Source organism: Sorex araneus, chromosome 1 (genome assembly GCF_027595985.1).
Source record: "Sorex araneus isolate mSorAra2 chromosome 1, mSorAra2.pri, whole genome shotgun sequence".
NCBI classification, from domain to species: domain Eukaryota; kingdom Metazoa; phylum Chordata; class Mammalia; order Eulipotyphla; family Soricidae; genus Sorex; species Sorex araneus.
In genome coordinates, this window is record NC_073302.1 from 439,163,806 (window position 1) to 439,179,655 (window position 15,850).

The 15,850-nt window shown below is 48.3% G+C and overlaps 1 protein-coding gene across 3 annotated transcripts; it reads left to right on the forward strand.

Annotated features, from left to right (window-relative positions):
* Positions 1 to 4,739: 4,739 nt before the first annotated feature.
* SSBP1 (single stranded DNA binding protein 1) lies at positions 4,740 to 15,850 on the forward strand. 3 transcript variants are annotated; one of them, XM_055123943.1, is made up of 8 exons: positions 4,740 to 4,827; positions 5,444 to 5,511; positions 8,244 to 8,304; positions 9,559 to 9,699; positions 9,873 to 9,960; positions 11,045 to 11,133; positions 14,451 to 14,524; positions 15,545 to 15,850. In XM_055123943.1, the coding sequence occupies exons 2-7, from the start codon at positions 5,488 to 5,490 to the stop codon at positions 14,492 to 14,494; spliced, it is 447 nt and encodes a 148-aa protein (XP_054979918.1). In that variant the 5' UTR covers positions 4,740 to 4,827; positions 5,444 to 5,487; the 3' UTR covers positions 14,495 to 14,524; positions 15,545 to 15,850. The 3 variants fall into 3 exon arrangements, with proteins under 3 accessions (XP_054979918.1, XP_054979920.1, XP_054979919.1); XM_055123945.1 differs by lacking the exon at positions 4,740 to 4,827 and adding an exon at positions 4,856 to 5,043; XM_055123944.1 differs by lacking the exon at positions 4,740 to 4,827 and adding an exon at positions 5,215 to 5,286.

The following is a 15,850-nucleotide window of genomic DNA, read 5'->3' on the forward strand; positions in this document are numbered from 1 at the left end:
TTTTTAAATAAAGTTTTTAAAAACCTTGTCCAAAGTCTAATGTGGGTAAAGCACTCTTAGGCGTGTGTAATTAACAAAGAATGAGAAGCTTATTTTGCAGGAAACTATTTCCCAAGTAGGTAAGCGACTCAGTCAGTTCTAACAGAGCTTGGTGACACGTTCCAGTTTCACTGACCCCAGAGCCAGTAGAGGTCAGGCTCCGGTGTAAGCCAGTATTGGGCATGATGGCATGTGCTAATCCCGGGCTGGGTCACACTAACCAAGGTCATCTGTTCATGGTTTGGAGGCTCTTCTGCTGCTGCTGTGGTCATCTTTTCCTTTAACATTTAGAGGTAGAATATTTTAAAAATAGAATGAACCTTCATACTCTTTGTGGCGTCTTGGCATTCACGATTCTCTCCTTGTAATTAAGGGGTGTACAGTGCTCAGTACTGCCCATGGCAACTTAAAACATATTCTTATTATTCAAGGTTTTATTTATTTTAAATTTTTTTGCTTTTTGGGTCACACCTGGTGGTGCACAGGGGTTACTCCTGGCTCTGCACTCAGGAATTATTCTGGTGGTGCTCAGGGGACTATATGGGATGCTGGGAATCAAACCTGGGTTGGCTGCATGCAAGGTAAACACCCTACCCACTGTGCTATCACTCCAGCCCTCCTTATTCAAGGTTTTAAAACGCAGTTTAACATATCTCTCATCCCATTCCAATTAAGTTCCTTGCAAGACTAGGAATACTCAAATGTTATTTGAGACTCGAAAACGGTCATACTAAGAGCATGCAATGTACAGGCCAGAATTCATTGGTTAGATTTATTTCCTCAGGCCTTGACAACTATTCTGGTCTACAGCTCCTCCTGCATCAAGCACCTCAGCACCTGTAGCATTGTCCATGGCAGTAGAAAGTCACCAAACTACACCTGCACAGACACTGCTGGGCATGAAGGTCCAGTCTTCACTGGGATAAGGTTTAATCCTTTCCACTCCAGATCCATCAATGGCTGCTTGTTCCAGTGTTTCTGGGTTGAAGATCATCCCATACCCCTCTATTCTTCAGATGCTGGAAATCATTAGAAAAACATCAGCAGACTGAGCAAAACCTCTGGACTTGATCAATCACACACACACACCCTTTGAATACCTGAAAGAGGCCCAGCCACAGTGTGGAACTCATCCATATGCTTTGAGACGTTAGCTAATTCAGAGTTTTTGAATTAGGGAAGAAAGGGAGAGCCAGTGAGGGGGGCTATTCCGAAGTCCCAGAACAGGCACAGAGATGGATGCTCTGTCTTCTCAGCTGAACAGATGCAGAGATGAGCTCTGCCAAGGGAGAAGGGGAAGACCCCTCTGCAGAGAGATGGGAATATCTTTTTCAAGGGCGATATCCATCCAGCATTTAAGGCCCCATCCGAGAAATTAACCTGTACCAGAGACATATTTTCCAGTTGGAGATTTGTTTCCCTATAGCTACCAAGTTGTTTCTGTGCTGAGACCAAATGATAACTTAGGAATTTTATTAAACATCAAAGTGTCAAATATTTGCGTCACTGGGGTGGTGTTTCAGGGCCATCTTACCACCATAAATTTGAAACAAAGTAAGTCTCAGTATGAACTAATTCAGTCTTGAATTACACGAAAAGGATCAGCTTGCTTTAAAAATAATTTAACAAAATAATTATAACTAAAGGAAGGATAGGATTTCTTTATATTATTTTCAAACAAATTCTTGTAGTCAGTTTTGATCAGGGCTTCTCACACTTTTTCCCGTTTTGCCCCGAGAAATGCCAGATAGATAAGGATAGCTGGTGACACTTTGGATTCATTATATGTGAGTTCATCTTGAGGAGGGTTGCCATTCAGAAACCTTCTACTGCAGTCAAGGTTTTTGACAACTTTCTTGACAACTCCCTACTCCCTCCAGTGAGGTTGTGACCCACAGATACAATTTTCTGTAAATTATGAGTCTTTTATAAAACCCGATGTAAGTTTAAAGTACAACTTGATAAAACCGTATTTTTGTTGTTATTCACAGAAACACACTCGTCCGGAACTTCCTCTCTGCGATAAAGCATTACCAACCCTGGTCTAGAGATGCTCATGCCCGTGTCTAAAATTGTGTACAGTGTAATATGTCCATCTCCATCAAAGAGAAAAGGGAGAAGCAGCATTTGGCACCTTAATTCACCAGTAGTGTAAGGAGAAGATGTATTCATAATTTCTGCTTGAGAGATAATTCAGTTAGCGCTGGCTCATCAGATATTATTCAAAAAGTCGGCCCATTTGTCTTCAGTTTACCATGAGTTCTCATTTTATTTTATTTTTTTCTAGAGTGGAGGGAGGGGGTGAAGGTTTGAGCCTCACACTGCAGTGCTCAGGGGCTATTCCTGGCTCTAGGCTTAGGAGTAACTCCAGTCAGTGTTCAGGAGACCATATGTCGTGCTGGACGTTCCAACTGGGGCAGTGGTCACCACAGTCACATACAAGGCAAATGTCTTACCCCCCTGTACTATCTCTCTGGCCCCTCATTTTTATCTTAAACATTTTTCCTTATTCCAACATATTTGTGAATTGAAAGAAGAAGAGGCAGGCATTAGTGACAAAGTACAGAACGATCAGGGCCAAGTGAGTGGATATGAGTTGAATGCAGGTGATCAGGAAGAAGCTGGAAAGCTGATTCCAGTGTCCAAGTGTGGGAGATTCTCTGCACCGTTAGTGCAAAGAGTTTAGAGGCTGGGAGACAGGACAGGGGATAGGAAGCACCAACCCAGGTTCCATCTCTGACCCCATATGGCCTCCTGAGCATCACCAGCTATAATAGCCCAGGTGGTCCCTGAGCATCTCTGGGTGTGGCCGTGGAGGGTCTGCTAGTCACCAGCACTGTGCCCACGCAGCGCTTCATGCTCAGTGCTCAGTTCCTAACACAACCACTGGCTTGGCTGTCTGAGAATTCTGAGGAGACCCTAAGTGCCCTGAGCACCCCTGAACAGAGGGATACTCCCCAGAAGGATAAAATAAAAGGTAACTGAAAAAAAAAAAACCACCCAAATCTTAAGGTGGGAAATAAGAGAAGGCATGCACAGGGTGAGGGGCAGTGGCAGGGAAACCTGGGCCGGGCTTGAAAGTCCCCGTGGGGCATGTCAGGACTGAACCAGCGCCAGTGGAAGCGAGAGGGAACCGGGCAGCAAGAAGTAGACTCGCAAGGAAGTCAGACGTGGAGAAACTGAAAGTTTCTATTCTTCCTTTTTAGGGAGCATCGGCCTGGAACTGTGGGATGGAGAGTAGCCGGGGCAAGCAGCTGGGAGGCCTGGGGAGGCCTGTCTGCTGGGTTCTGCCATGATGGGTTTTTTGTTTGTCCCGGGGCCACACCCATCAGTGCTCAGGGATCATTCCTGCAGGGCTCAGGAGCTCTATGAGATGCCAGGATCCAACCCCGGCCAGCTGTGTGCCAGGCAGCTCCCTCCCCCTTGCTCTTTGGTGCTGGGCCCCAGGTTCTGGGTGTTTTGGGCTCCACACCCTTGTCCTCACCATGGTAGGGCCATTGGGCCCAAATGGGCTGCCAAGGAACCTGCAGATGAAGGACACCTGAATGCATCGTTTGTGAACTATTAACAATTAATGAAGATTCCAGAATGAACCAAACACCAAGATAAAGACCAGGGTGCTGTTAATGAACAGTGTTTAACATGATCACACGGTTAAGAAAAACAGGATAGACACACGCTAAGCAAAAAGAAGACTTCAAAATTATTATGAATGGGTTTTAACGTTTACCACAAAAGTCATGGAAGTAAAATCATAATACTGTTTGTAATATAGAATACCAAAAGCATTAAATGTTGTTTAATATTCTTCAAAATTTCAACAACTCGTCAACTGCTTTTTTTTTCTTTTTGGGCGATCCGCAGGGGTCACTCCTGGCTCTGCACTCAGGAATCACCCCTGGCTGTGCTCAGGGGACCATATGGGATGCTGGGAATCGAACCCAGGTCAGCCGCATGCAAGGCAAACGCCCTACCGCTGTGCTATCACTCCAGCCCCTCCTCAACTGCTTTAATGCATTGGAAAAAAAATTCTAATTTTGTTGAGAATTTGGGCATAAACTGACTTTACATTGCATTATTTAACCTGAAAACCAATTTTTGGTGCCCTCCTGCCATCCCCACTACTTCCCCCAACAGTTTCGTACACTGAGCTATTTTTGTCCTTTTTTCTAGTTTTTCTTTTTCTATTTTCGTCCTTTTTCTTTTTCTTTTTTAAATTTTCGTCCTTTTTTCTATTTCTACTTTCTTTTTCTAGGTTTTTTCCTATTTTTTCTATTTTCGTCCTTTTTTCTATTTCTACTTTCTATTTTTCTATTTTTCTATTGCTATTTCTATTTTCGTCCTTTTTCTAGTGTTTTTTTCCTGCTTTTTTCTATTTTCTTTTTTTTCTATTTCTATTTCTTTTTTCGTCCTTTTTCTAGCTTTTTTTTTATATTTTCGTCCTTTTCCCTCATCCTATTTCTTTTTCTATTTTTGTCCTTTTTCTAGTCTTCTCTCCGATTTCGGAGTCTGAACCTCCAGGCTTTCCCAGGGCCTCGCTCCCTTCTCCCAGTTCCTCCCATCACCTTGGGCACCGGGAACCGGCCAACCTCCACCCCCGGCGGACGCGGGGAGGCCGGAACCCGCGCGCTCGGGCTCTGGTTTCCCTCCGCGGAGCGCCCGGAAGCATTTCTGCGGCGCGCGGCGCGCGCGTCCTTCCCCTTCTCGCGAGCCTCGCGCCCCGGGGCACCCGGAAGTGATTCCCGGCGCGGAGCTGAGCGCGCCGGAGCCTCGGGGCCGGGCCGGCAGGTACGCGTGCGGGGCCGAGCGTGCGCCCGGCGCCCGGGGTGCGGCAGCGGAGCCGCGTCGTTTCCGAGTGTTTGCTGCGCGCGTGCCGCGGCCCGTGCCCAGGGCGCGGGGCCGGGAGGTCCCGCCCGCCCAGCGGGGCGCCCGCGGGGACCCCGGGCCCTCGCGGGTCCCTGCACCCCGGGAGGGTCGCCGCGGTGTGTGCAGCCGCCCGCTCGGGTGCGAGTCCTTTCGGGCATCCTCCTGCTTGCAGAGCCTCGGGCCTCCGTTCGGAACCGTCTCAGCAAGTCCTTGGAAACGCACACGCGTCCTCAAAGGACTCAGATTTTTTTTTTTTTTTTTGCAGTGGGTTGGAGTGTCGAAGTTAAGGGTAGGGGGTGGGGAGTGGGTGACCCTGATCGTGTGCACAGGGTGAAGTGTGGGGTCCCGAGTGCATTGCACACTTCCCTGAGTGTAGACAGGGTAAGCACCCGCTTTGCATTGATCAGCTTCTGGGTTCGAGCCCCAGAAACAGCGACAGACGCCAGGCATGGAGTGGGGAGTTCAGGGCTAGGGAATCTGTTCCCGTGCTCTGAGATGTAGAATTTAATTTCTTTCTTTTCTTTTTTTTCTTCTTCAGGAAAAGGCTAAAGATTAGATTTGTAAGAAAGGACATTAGCAACCATGTTTCGAAGACCTGTATTACAGGTAACATGTTTTCCACCTTAGCGCAGAGGGCATCAGCAACCACAGTTGTTACTTATTGAGGTTTTTTTTTCAAAGCAGAGGCCCAAGACCTTTACTCCCTAACCATCATGTTTTTCATTTGCCGGGGTTGGCGACCTATTTTCTCCTGCGTAAGTGGTGCACACTTCGCAAGTTTCATCGTGGGTATCATGAAATTCGTTTTTTTTGGGAAACAGGTTACTTGCGTTTAGATTAGCATTTCACCCCACCAATAACTGAAGAGTATGGGATACATAGACCTGGTATTCTCTGTGGGTCCCCTCCTTCACATCACCCCAATCTTTTTATCCTGAGAGAATCAGGGTAGACCCCCAAACATAACATACCAAGAGTTTCTTCTTATTCCGTACCTTATTCCTTCACTTAGCCTCAGCCTAGTCAAGGCACCCCTTTCTTCATCACGGTTGAGCACCAGGTTTTCTGCTGTTTCTGTAGTATCTCCCTCCTACGCTTCATTCTAGACTTGTGAGCATTGGAGGCTGCAGGACATGCTGGACTCTGTGTCCTGTCCCCCTCCCACCAGTTTATTTATGAAGCCTTTTATTTGTTTGTTTATTTTTATTAGTGGATCACCGTGAGGTACAGTTACATACTTATAAACTTTTGTGCTTGTGTATCAGTCATACAATGATTGAGTAACCATCCCTCCACCAGTGCCCATTTTCTACCACCAGTGATCCCAGTATCCCTCCCACTATCCCTACCCCATCCCCCCTCCCTACCCTCTGTGGCAGGGCATTCCCTTTTGTTCTCTCTTTCCTTTTGGGTGTTGCAGTTTGCACTAGAGGCACTGATTGGCCATTGTGTTCGATCTATAGTCTGCATTCTGCATGCATCTCCCAACCCTAGCTGGTCCTCCAAATACCCTTTACTTGGTGTTCCCTTCTCTCTCTGAGCTGCCTTCCCCCCCAGCATTTGAGGCCGGCTTATGAAGCCTATTTTTATCACCTCTTCTCTACCTCTGAAGTGAAATGCAGTCTTGGATACCCACTTTTAATTGGGGAATTCTAGTTATATTCCTGATTAAAAAATGTAATGTTGGGGGCTGGAGCAATAGCACAGCGGGTAGGGCGTTTGCCTTGCATGCGGCCGGTCCGGGTTCGATTCCCAGCATCCCATATGGTCCCCTGAGCACTGCCAGGAGTAATTCCTGAGTGCAGAGCCAGGAGTAACCCCTGAGCATCGCCGGGTGTGACCCAAAAAGGAAAAAAAAAAAGTAACATACTGATATGTACAACACAGAAATGTTATTGAGCTTATGTTAAGTATCTTTAAAGGCAAATGCAAAAGCTTTATTTAAAAAAACAAATCTTTTTCTGTTATCTGTGTGTCCAGTGGGGGCAGGATAGATGATTCTGTAAGTCACAAGAGCTGTGACTGACCGAGCGATCTTCATTTCTAGATCGATGGCATAGCTCTTTTAAGTAGTATGATCTTTAGTATGCCGTAGACATTTGTATTTTCTTTTTGGGGAGCTGAGGTGGGCTACACTGGGATGCTCAAGGGTTGTGCTGCTGGCTCTAGAGGTCACTCCTAGCAGTGCTGAGGACTGGATGCAGTGTGAGGATCTAACTGGGATTATCCATATTCCAGGCTAGTGCCTTAACGTCTGTATCTCGTTGTAGGCCCTGACATGTTTTCTTGCCCTCCGCGCTGAGACATAGTGATGGGGGCTCCACAGACAGCGCGGCCTGGGGGTAGTGATCATCTGATTTCTAGGGATGCTGCCTCTTGGCCCACATTTCTCTAAAGTAGTGGTTAGCTCGCTGATCTCTCACCGGAAGGCTCTGTCTCCTCACATCTGCCGTAGCCCTGGGACCCGACAGCTGCAGGGAGACGCTCGAAGAGCGTGGGAAAAGCAGCCGCGTTGGTGCCCAGTAGCTCTGGGTTCTAGGAATCACTGGTGTTTCCTGAAGCTCTGGGGCAGGTTCACCTTTCTGCACTTCAGTTGTGCATTGGTTAGAGACTTACTCTGAGGACAGATGATCAGGTTTTCAGTCCTGAGTGCTCTTACCGTCCCTGAAGGCTGCTCTGTGGCCCTGACTTCTGTCTCTGACAGACTCGTCTGGACAATCCCATCTTCATTCTTCATCCAGGAACCAGATATGTTTTGTTTTGGGGTCACACCCAGCAGTTCTCAGGGCTTTCTCCTCTGGGCCTGGGGGACCATATAGGATGCCGGGGATTGAACCTGGGTTTGCTGCATGCAAGATAAATGCCCTAGTCTTCTATGCTGTCCCCCTGGTCCCCCCTACTCTTCTATGCTGTCCTCCTGATCCCCCCTACTCTTCTATGCTGTACCCCGGTCCCCCCTACTCTTCTATGCTGTCACCCTGGTCCCGAATCAGATTTATTTACTGTGAACTTTTCCCTTTAGTCTGTAAAAGTTTAGGTTACCCCAGTATACAGTTGACTTGGCTTTTGCGTGCAAACACAGGCAGGAGAGGACACTGTCAAACTTTCTTGGTTTGATTTCCAGTGTGTCCTGTGAGCCTCTGGCCTCTGCCCAGGTTCCCTGGCGTTTGCAGGGTCCTTTTGGTCCTGGGTGGTGGGGGACGTGGGACGCGCCCCTCAGTCTTCTCTGCACGTGAGCTGCGGCAGAAACTGCGTAGGTGGCTGCCGGAGGGGGTGACTTTTCCGCATTCAGCCTCACCCCCCAGCTCAAGTTGCTTTCTTTTTCTGTCCCCCTTGAGGTACTTCGCCAGTTCGTGAGACACCAGTCTGAGGTGGCGAGCAGCTTGGTCCTGGAGCGCTGTGAGTATCAGCTGATGTTCACACTGAGAGTAGGTCCTTGGCAGCCGTGTGCTGCGTCTTCGATGTGTTGCAGAAAGAGGGGCGCTGGTGGGTTCTGCTCTCGGTGTCTCGGCTCGACTCACGCTAGCCTCGCATTTGGTTTTTATTTTTTTGTCTTTGTTTTTGTTTTTCCCTTGGCCTGGTAGGTGGCAGGACCTACTGTCAGCTAGGTCGCCTCCCTTCCCTCTTCTAACTCACTTGACACTGTCCTGCCGTAGGATTTCCCTGAATTATTTGGTTATCTAGTTTCCAAACTTAGGTGCTATTTGATAACTATGAGTCCGGGAAGTTGTGTTGTTCTCTGATGGATAATCCCCAAAATGGTTTTTACTTATATTTTGCCTTTTGGGTCCACTTGGCGATGCTCAGGGGTTGCTCCTGCCTCTGCACTCAGGAATTACCTCTGGCAGTGCTCGGGGACCATACGGGATGCTGGGGATCAAACCAGGAATGGCTGCGTGCAAGGCAAACGCCCTACCCGCTGTGCTATCGCTCCAGCGCCCCCCAAACTGTGTTTTTTGTTTGTTTTGTTTTTGGGGCCGCATATGATGCTGCCCAGGGCAGGCTCCTGACTACGCTCAGAGATAGATCATTCCTGCCAGGGCTCAGCTGCTTGCAAGGCAGACACTTCACCCGCTGTACCTCTCTGGCCCTGACCATTAAGATTTTTATATTATATTGGGGCTGGAGCGAAAGCACAGTGGGTAGGGCGTTTGCCTTGCATTCGGCCGACCCAGGTTCGATCCCCGGCATCCTGTATGGTCCCCTGAGCACCGCCAGGAGTAATTACTGAGTGTAAAGCCAGGAGTAACTCCTGAGCATTACTGGGTGTGACCCAAAAAGCCGAAAAAAAAAAAAGATTTTTATATTATAGCTTTGTTTTAACCATACAGCTATTTGGGTGGGTTGTGGGTGGAGGAGCATTGATTTGAAGGTACGAGAACTTGAGAGAAGTAAAGCTCTGAATATTTGCCTTGTGGGGCTTCCCTAAATATTTTCTCCTGTTTTGCCAGTCGTATCTTTTTGCTTTTTTTTTTTTTTTTTTTTTTAAATCTTTGCCTTCCTCCCTGCCCACATTTTCCCCCTCAGTTTACTTTCTGTTCTTCTGCCAGCTGGGTCTTGCTTGCTGCTGAGGTTGGAATTGAAGTAGTACTTGCAGCTGTTTCTCTCCCGATCATTCTCTCAGTCTGACTTTATCTCCACGTTGCGTTTCAGCCCTGAATCGTGTGCAGTTACTTGGACGCGTGGGCCAGGACCCCGTAATGAGGCAGGTGGAAGGGAAAAACCCGGTCACGATATTTTCTCTAGCCACAAATGAGATGTGGCGGTCGGGGGACAACGAAGCCTACCAGATGGGTGAGTATGACGCCCTGCCGTCTCATGCACCCCTGCCCGGGCCTACGCAGCGATGAGCTTCTTTCAGAAATGACCCGTTTGGCTCTATTGCTGTGGGGTTTCGCTGGGCACGCTCCTTGGCATCTGTTTTGTCCGTTGGCATTAGTAACCACGTCTCTGTTCCTGTAACTTAGGCGACGTCAGTCAAAAGACAACGTGGCACAGAATATCAGTATTCCGGCCAGGCCTCCGAGATGTGGCGTATCAGTATGTGAAGAAGGGGTAAGTGGAGGACGACAGACGCTTCCAGCTCGTATGGTTGGCAACACTGACCTTGCGTGCTCATGATGGCTATGTCCTCCCTTCCCGAGTGCTGCGGAGTACCCCCTCTTGCCTCGGGGTACTTATTCACTGCATTTGCTACGTATACCTGGCGTGTGGCTTTGTGGACCTAATTCAGAAGGGTTGAAAAGAAGGTTTTAGCCTGGATGTCCATGAACGGAAGCAGCTGAGCGGAGCGAGGAGGCGAGGCGGAAAGTGCCCGCCCTAGAGGCACAGCCCGTGCTGGGGGCTACCCCCACCCAGCCTGGGGCCCTGGGTGGGTGCAGGAACTCGGGGCTTTGTCCTGGGGCTCCTGATTATACACAGACTTTGTAGTTCCCTCTCGGGATGTGGGTGTCGACCCCCGGCCGGCAGGAGGCTGGGTTTGACAGTTTTGTAGTCATAGTTCATACATTGAGAAATGTTGTAGTACTTTAAGTGGCTGGGGCCACTCTCGGTGCTTGGGGGAGGGGTTCCATGTGGTGCTGTCACTGTCATCCCGTTGCTCATCGATTTGTTCGAGTGGGCACCAGTAATGTCTCTCATTGAGAGACTTATTGTTACTGTTTTTGGCATATCCAATACGCACGGGTAGCTTGCCAGGCTCTGCCGAGCGGGCTCGATACTCTCGGTAGCTTGCCAGGCTCTCCGAGAGGGGCGGAGGAATCGAACCCAGGTTGGTCGCGTGAAAGGCGAAAGCCCAACCGCTGTGCTATCAGTCCAGCCCCCACGTGGTGCTGAGATTTGAAATTATTGATGACGATATATAAAGTCCTTAGTCCTGGTAAACTCTGAGCTGACTCTCCTGTAGAGTTTATTCACGCTTCTAGACCTGGGAAACAGCTCTGAGGCTGGGGCACGTGCTTTGCACCCTGGAGCTCTGGGTTTGATCCCCAGCACCTCATGGTCCTCTGCGCACTGCCAGGAGCCACCCCTGAGCACCGAGCTTGGAGTATCCCCAGAGCTCTGCTGGGTGTGGCCCCCAAATGGAAAATGAAACAAAAATCTCTGTACTGACCACGAAAAGTTTTATTTATATTAACAGGTCTCGAATTTTTGTGGAAGGGAAAGTAGACTACGGTGAATACACAGATAAAAATAACGTGAGGCGCCAGGCCACGACCATTATAGCTGGTAAGTGGATGCGGCGCTTGCTCCTCTTTGTCTCCCTCCTCTCTGCTTTGCAGAGCTGACTCTCCAGGAACGCCACCTGGGGTGGGAGCACTGATGGGAAGAGACGATCAGGCAGCTCGGCAGAGCTTGAAGTCTGACGTGTTTGTTTATTCCGTTGGGAAATCATTTCTGTGTGTAGTGTTAGGGCACAGGTGCCTTTTGAATTGAATGTGAGTTGAACAGTCTGTGGCAGTGCGTTGGTTGTCAGGGAGCCCTGAGCAGAGCCTGGAAAGGCCTGTGGGGTGAGAGCGTGTGTTTGTGGCACTCATGTGGATGGCCTTAGACATGTGTGCAGAAGCTTACAGAGCCTGTTTGCTACTTACCGGAATGATTTTGTTCCAGACTTCTCTTCCTGGTAAGCAAAATAAGAACGTAGGAACGATAGACCCCTGACGCTTACTGAAGGGGGAGACAGCCCTCCAGTACAGCTCTCCAAGGGTTTTGCAAATTTCACAGGAGTCTGGATATCTTCACGTAGACAACATGCTTTCCCTTCCCCTCGGGGTATAGGATAATGCTCTGAAACGTTACAATGAAATTATCAAATGCTACTTTGATACTGATTCTCTTGAGACAAAAATTTGAGTAGGTGCTTCCACATTGGGAAATTGTAAATCTCTGTTTTCTCTGAATTTACTTTCCGTTTCACTTTTTCCCTTAAAAATGTGAAGAATATTTTTATACATCTAATTATAAATGTAATAAAAGTACATAATAGAATGTTTAAAAACATATACATGCATAAACTTTTTAGCTTTTGGGGGTGGTGCTGGGAATTGTTTTTGTTCCATACTTGGCAGTGCTCAAGGACTGCCGGTGGCTCTGGGCAGGGATGGCCCTTAGCAGTGCTCAGGGGACCTGAGTTTAGACTTGGGAGTTTAGGCTGGGAGTTCAGACTGGGGAGCAAGGCAAGTGCCTCAAGCTTCGGTACCGTCTCTCTGGCCCAGTGAATTGAATTTAGGGTCCCTCATCCTTGGCCCAAGTTTAAGATGCCTTTAAAAACTCTGATTGTAGGGCTGGAGAGAGACCAGGAGGTAAGGCGCTTGCCGTGCATGTGGCTGACATTCCATGTGATCACCATGTGCGTCAGGGGTACTCCCCTCCGGAGCAGAGAGCCAGAATAGCCCCTGAGCAATACCAGGCATGGCTGGTGGCCGCCAAACCCAGCATTCCCCCCGAGCTCTCCTCCCCGCCCTCTAATCTCTGGTGTGAGGTCTGAGTTTGACCCTGGCACCCTCCCGCCCCTGTTTTTATAGTGTGGCCATGGAGGTACCAGCCCTGTGTTTCCAGCCTGTGCATTGTATCGATGCTGCTGGACTGGGGACACTCTCATGTGGACCCTCGGGCACTTCTGGGGTAGGTGCTCCCCCAGAAGAAAAGCTGTTGGGTATGGCCCCCCAATTAAATGAATGAATTTTGTGATAGTGAGGCTGTCAGTGTTCTATTTGTTATATTTTACCTTGATTGGGATATAGGCTGTTTTTATTATATAATTGATGTAAAACATTAATAAAGCTAGAAAAATGCATCTTTTTAATTTTTTTAAATGGCGTGTGGGGGGCACATCCAGCAGTGCTCACTGCTCCCTGGCTCAGGGTTCGGGGTGGCTCCCCCAGGGCTGGAGAACAGAGCTGTGCCAGGGGTCAGACGCCGGCCTCCTGCTGGCAGTCCTGTGTGTGTTCAGCCTGTTGAGCTCTCGCAGGCCCAGAAATGCTGCTTCTAGTAAGACGGGTGCTGCTTTTTCAGCTTTTTGTTAAGCAGAAGTATTTTTGTTGGACTGGAGCCATAGCACAGTGTGTAGGGCGTTTGCTTTGCATGCGGCTGACCCGGTTCGATCCCTTTGTCCCTCTCGGAGAGCCCGGCAAACTACCGAGAGTATCCCGCTCGCACGGCAGAGCCTGGCAAGCTACCCGTGGCGTATTCTATATGCCCAAAACAGTAACAGCAAGTCTCACAATGGAGACATTACTGGTGCCCGCTCAAGCAAATTGATGAACAATGGGATAACAGTGCTACAACAGTGCTATAAGTATTTTTGTTCTTGTGGATTTAAAGATTGAGGAACCTTAGAGATGAAAGTAATTATGATAATATATGAACAAGGCCAGATTGAAGCATTTCAGATTACTTGCCGTTTTATGTTTTTTTCTTTTTTTATGTCACTAGTATCCATTAGTGTGAATGACCGAGCAGTTGATGAAGTTATCTGGTTAATAGTAAAAAATGAATGGATCCTGAGTGATGTTTGATGGAAAGAACTAGAGTTTAATGTGGTTGGTCTGCTGTTTTGATAGGTCATGTCTTTCCGCTTCCCCCTCAGTTATGCCTGTGACTCAGTTCTGATACCCGCTTCTGAATTCTCAAGAGACTGTAGTTATCAATAAGCAGTATTTTCACTTTTTGAATAATCTGGAAGTCATGAGTATGTAGGTTGTTAGTGCAGTGACCTCTCACTGCTGATCCACAGACCACAGCTGGTCAGTCCTTAGGTGTAGAGAGTTTGAAAATAACTCGTTTACCAAGTTGTAAGTCGGTCAGTTGCTGGACCAATATGTAGGGTAGGTGCTGGCGGATAGTCTGAAAAAGCTCAAGAAGGTTTGAGTGCAATAATGTTACTTGTCCAAACCTACTTGTGAGAATTAACAGCTTGTGTTAACCTGCTCTGCTGGGGAAAGCACTTGCAGAGCAATAACTGATGTTTGGTTCAAAATGCTCACTCTGTACCATATCACTGATGGGTGAAAGTCTTCCTGAGAAAGAATATGTAGAAATCTTTGTTCTAAGCAGGAAAAGATGTCTTCCCTCTGAGCATCCCGACTTACTTCAGAACAGATGTCCGTCTTGCTGGCAGCCTGGTGCTGCCCTGCCCTGTTTCTGTGCCTCTGGCACGTGGGGGTGATGCCGTCGTCCTTCACTCCATGCCCTCTACTGGTGATGGGAAAGGCATCTCCCGGCTCCTGCAAGCCTTCAGACGTGTGACATTCTTTTGCAGGAAGTGTCTGTTGCTCAGAGACTTCAACTGTCTCCAGGAAGACAATACACACCCGTTCTCTTTCGCAAAATCCAAATTATCGGGCAAAAAGCTGAAACCCACTTTCTGTATTTGCCTGCCGTTGTATTTGCCTCTCATGAACAGAGCCAGAGTTAGTACTCTGAGCATGTGTTTAAAACCCTTTCCGTAAACAGCACAAAGCAGATCTGTATTAGACGGGATGAAACGATGAAATGGCCCGGAGAATACTTCTGAGAGTAATATTTATATTTTGGCTTCTTTACAGATAACATAATATTTCTGAGTGACCAGACCAAAGAAAAGGAATAGTTTGGACGATTCATCTTTGAACACTACTTGGTACAGTTTTATTTCTAAATCATGTATAATGTGTAGTATCAAAAATTTCTAAGGACAAAAATTAAAATTCTCTTTTATATGAAATGAGTGGTGATGTTTTTCCAGATTAGCACTTTCATGTCCGTTCTGTGCATCCACCTGAGTCCCTCCTGTCTATCACCTATTACTGGTTTTACATTTTTTCGGGGTGGTTCTCAAGAGCAAGTCTAGAGATTGGGAGCGTCTGGGTTCGTGGTATGGCAGAGGCGTCACTGTAGAGTTTCTGGCTTATCATGAGGATTCATGAGTTTGGAGTGCAGAATTATTGAGAGAAGATTGGAGAGGATTTGGAAGAAGATTTTCTTCTTCCAAACACGCCATAAGTTTTATGAACTCAGCAGATGTTGCCAGGATTCTAACTTTCTGTGGTGGAAGGCCATATTGTGAGGAAGACTCCGGTGTATTGGGGGTTCCCAGGATTTATCAGGTGAGGTGACAGGCAGAAGCTCCCCTCCAGTTCACGGGGCAGGCGCTCGGCAGTACCATGGGGTGGAGGAGAGGAATGGGGGGGTCTGTTGGCCGAGTTTCAGGGGACAGTCCCATGATTAAGGGAAGCATGCCAACTGAGTGTAGGACTGCATGGTTTGGATAATTTTCAGCTGTCATGCCGGAGTCTGGGTGATTTGGACCAGGGGAGAATGTCGGAGTGGCTGGAAGGAGGGGGCTGGGGTAGAGATGGGCTCAGGATTGGTGGTTTTGCATAGTGTTCGTGCCCCTGGGCATTGCTGTGACCTCTGGGAGTTAGCTGTCCTTGGGAGGGAGGCTATTCCTGTCAGGCCCCTGCGTGTCAGAGCATCCTGACCACAAAGATGAGCAGCCTGGTGGAGACCTCCCCGAGCACTCACAGAACTCGTTTCGTTGGAGGGGATGCTCTCTGCAGGCACAGTGCGCGTCCTTACTGTCCTGTGCAGTTAGGGGCTCTGCGTGGGCTTTCAGACGGCGCCAGGGAGCTGTTGGATAGCTCAAGCTCTGCTTTTCCAGACCCTCAGCTGACTCTCCTCACCTGAAATGGAGACGTGACGGCTGAATCTCTGGTGGTGTGACGGGATAGACGGTATCTCCACAGACGGTATGTCCACGATGAAAGCCGGAAGCCGCGGGTCTGCGGTAACCACGGATCCACCATTTCCACGCTGGAAGCCGGAAGCCAGGGGTCTGTGGTCACTACACCTTCACCATACTTGGCCTGGACCGTCAACATCTGGACTTCTTGGGAGACACAAATAAATCTCTACCTTGTTTGGCCACATACTGTGTTTTCCATTAAACCTAATTCTTAAAAATTCA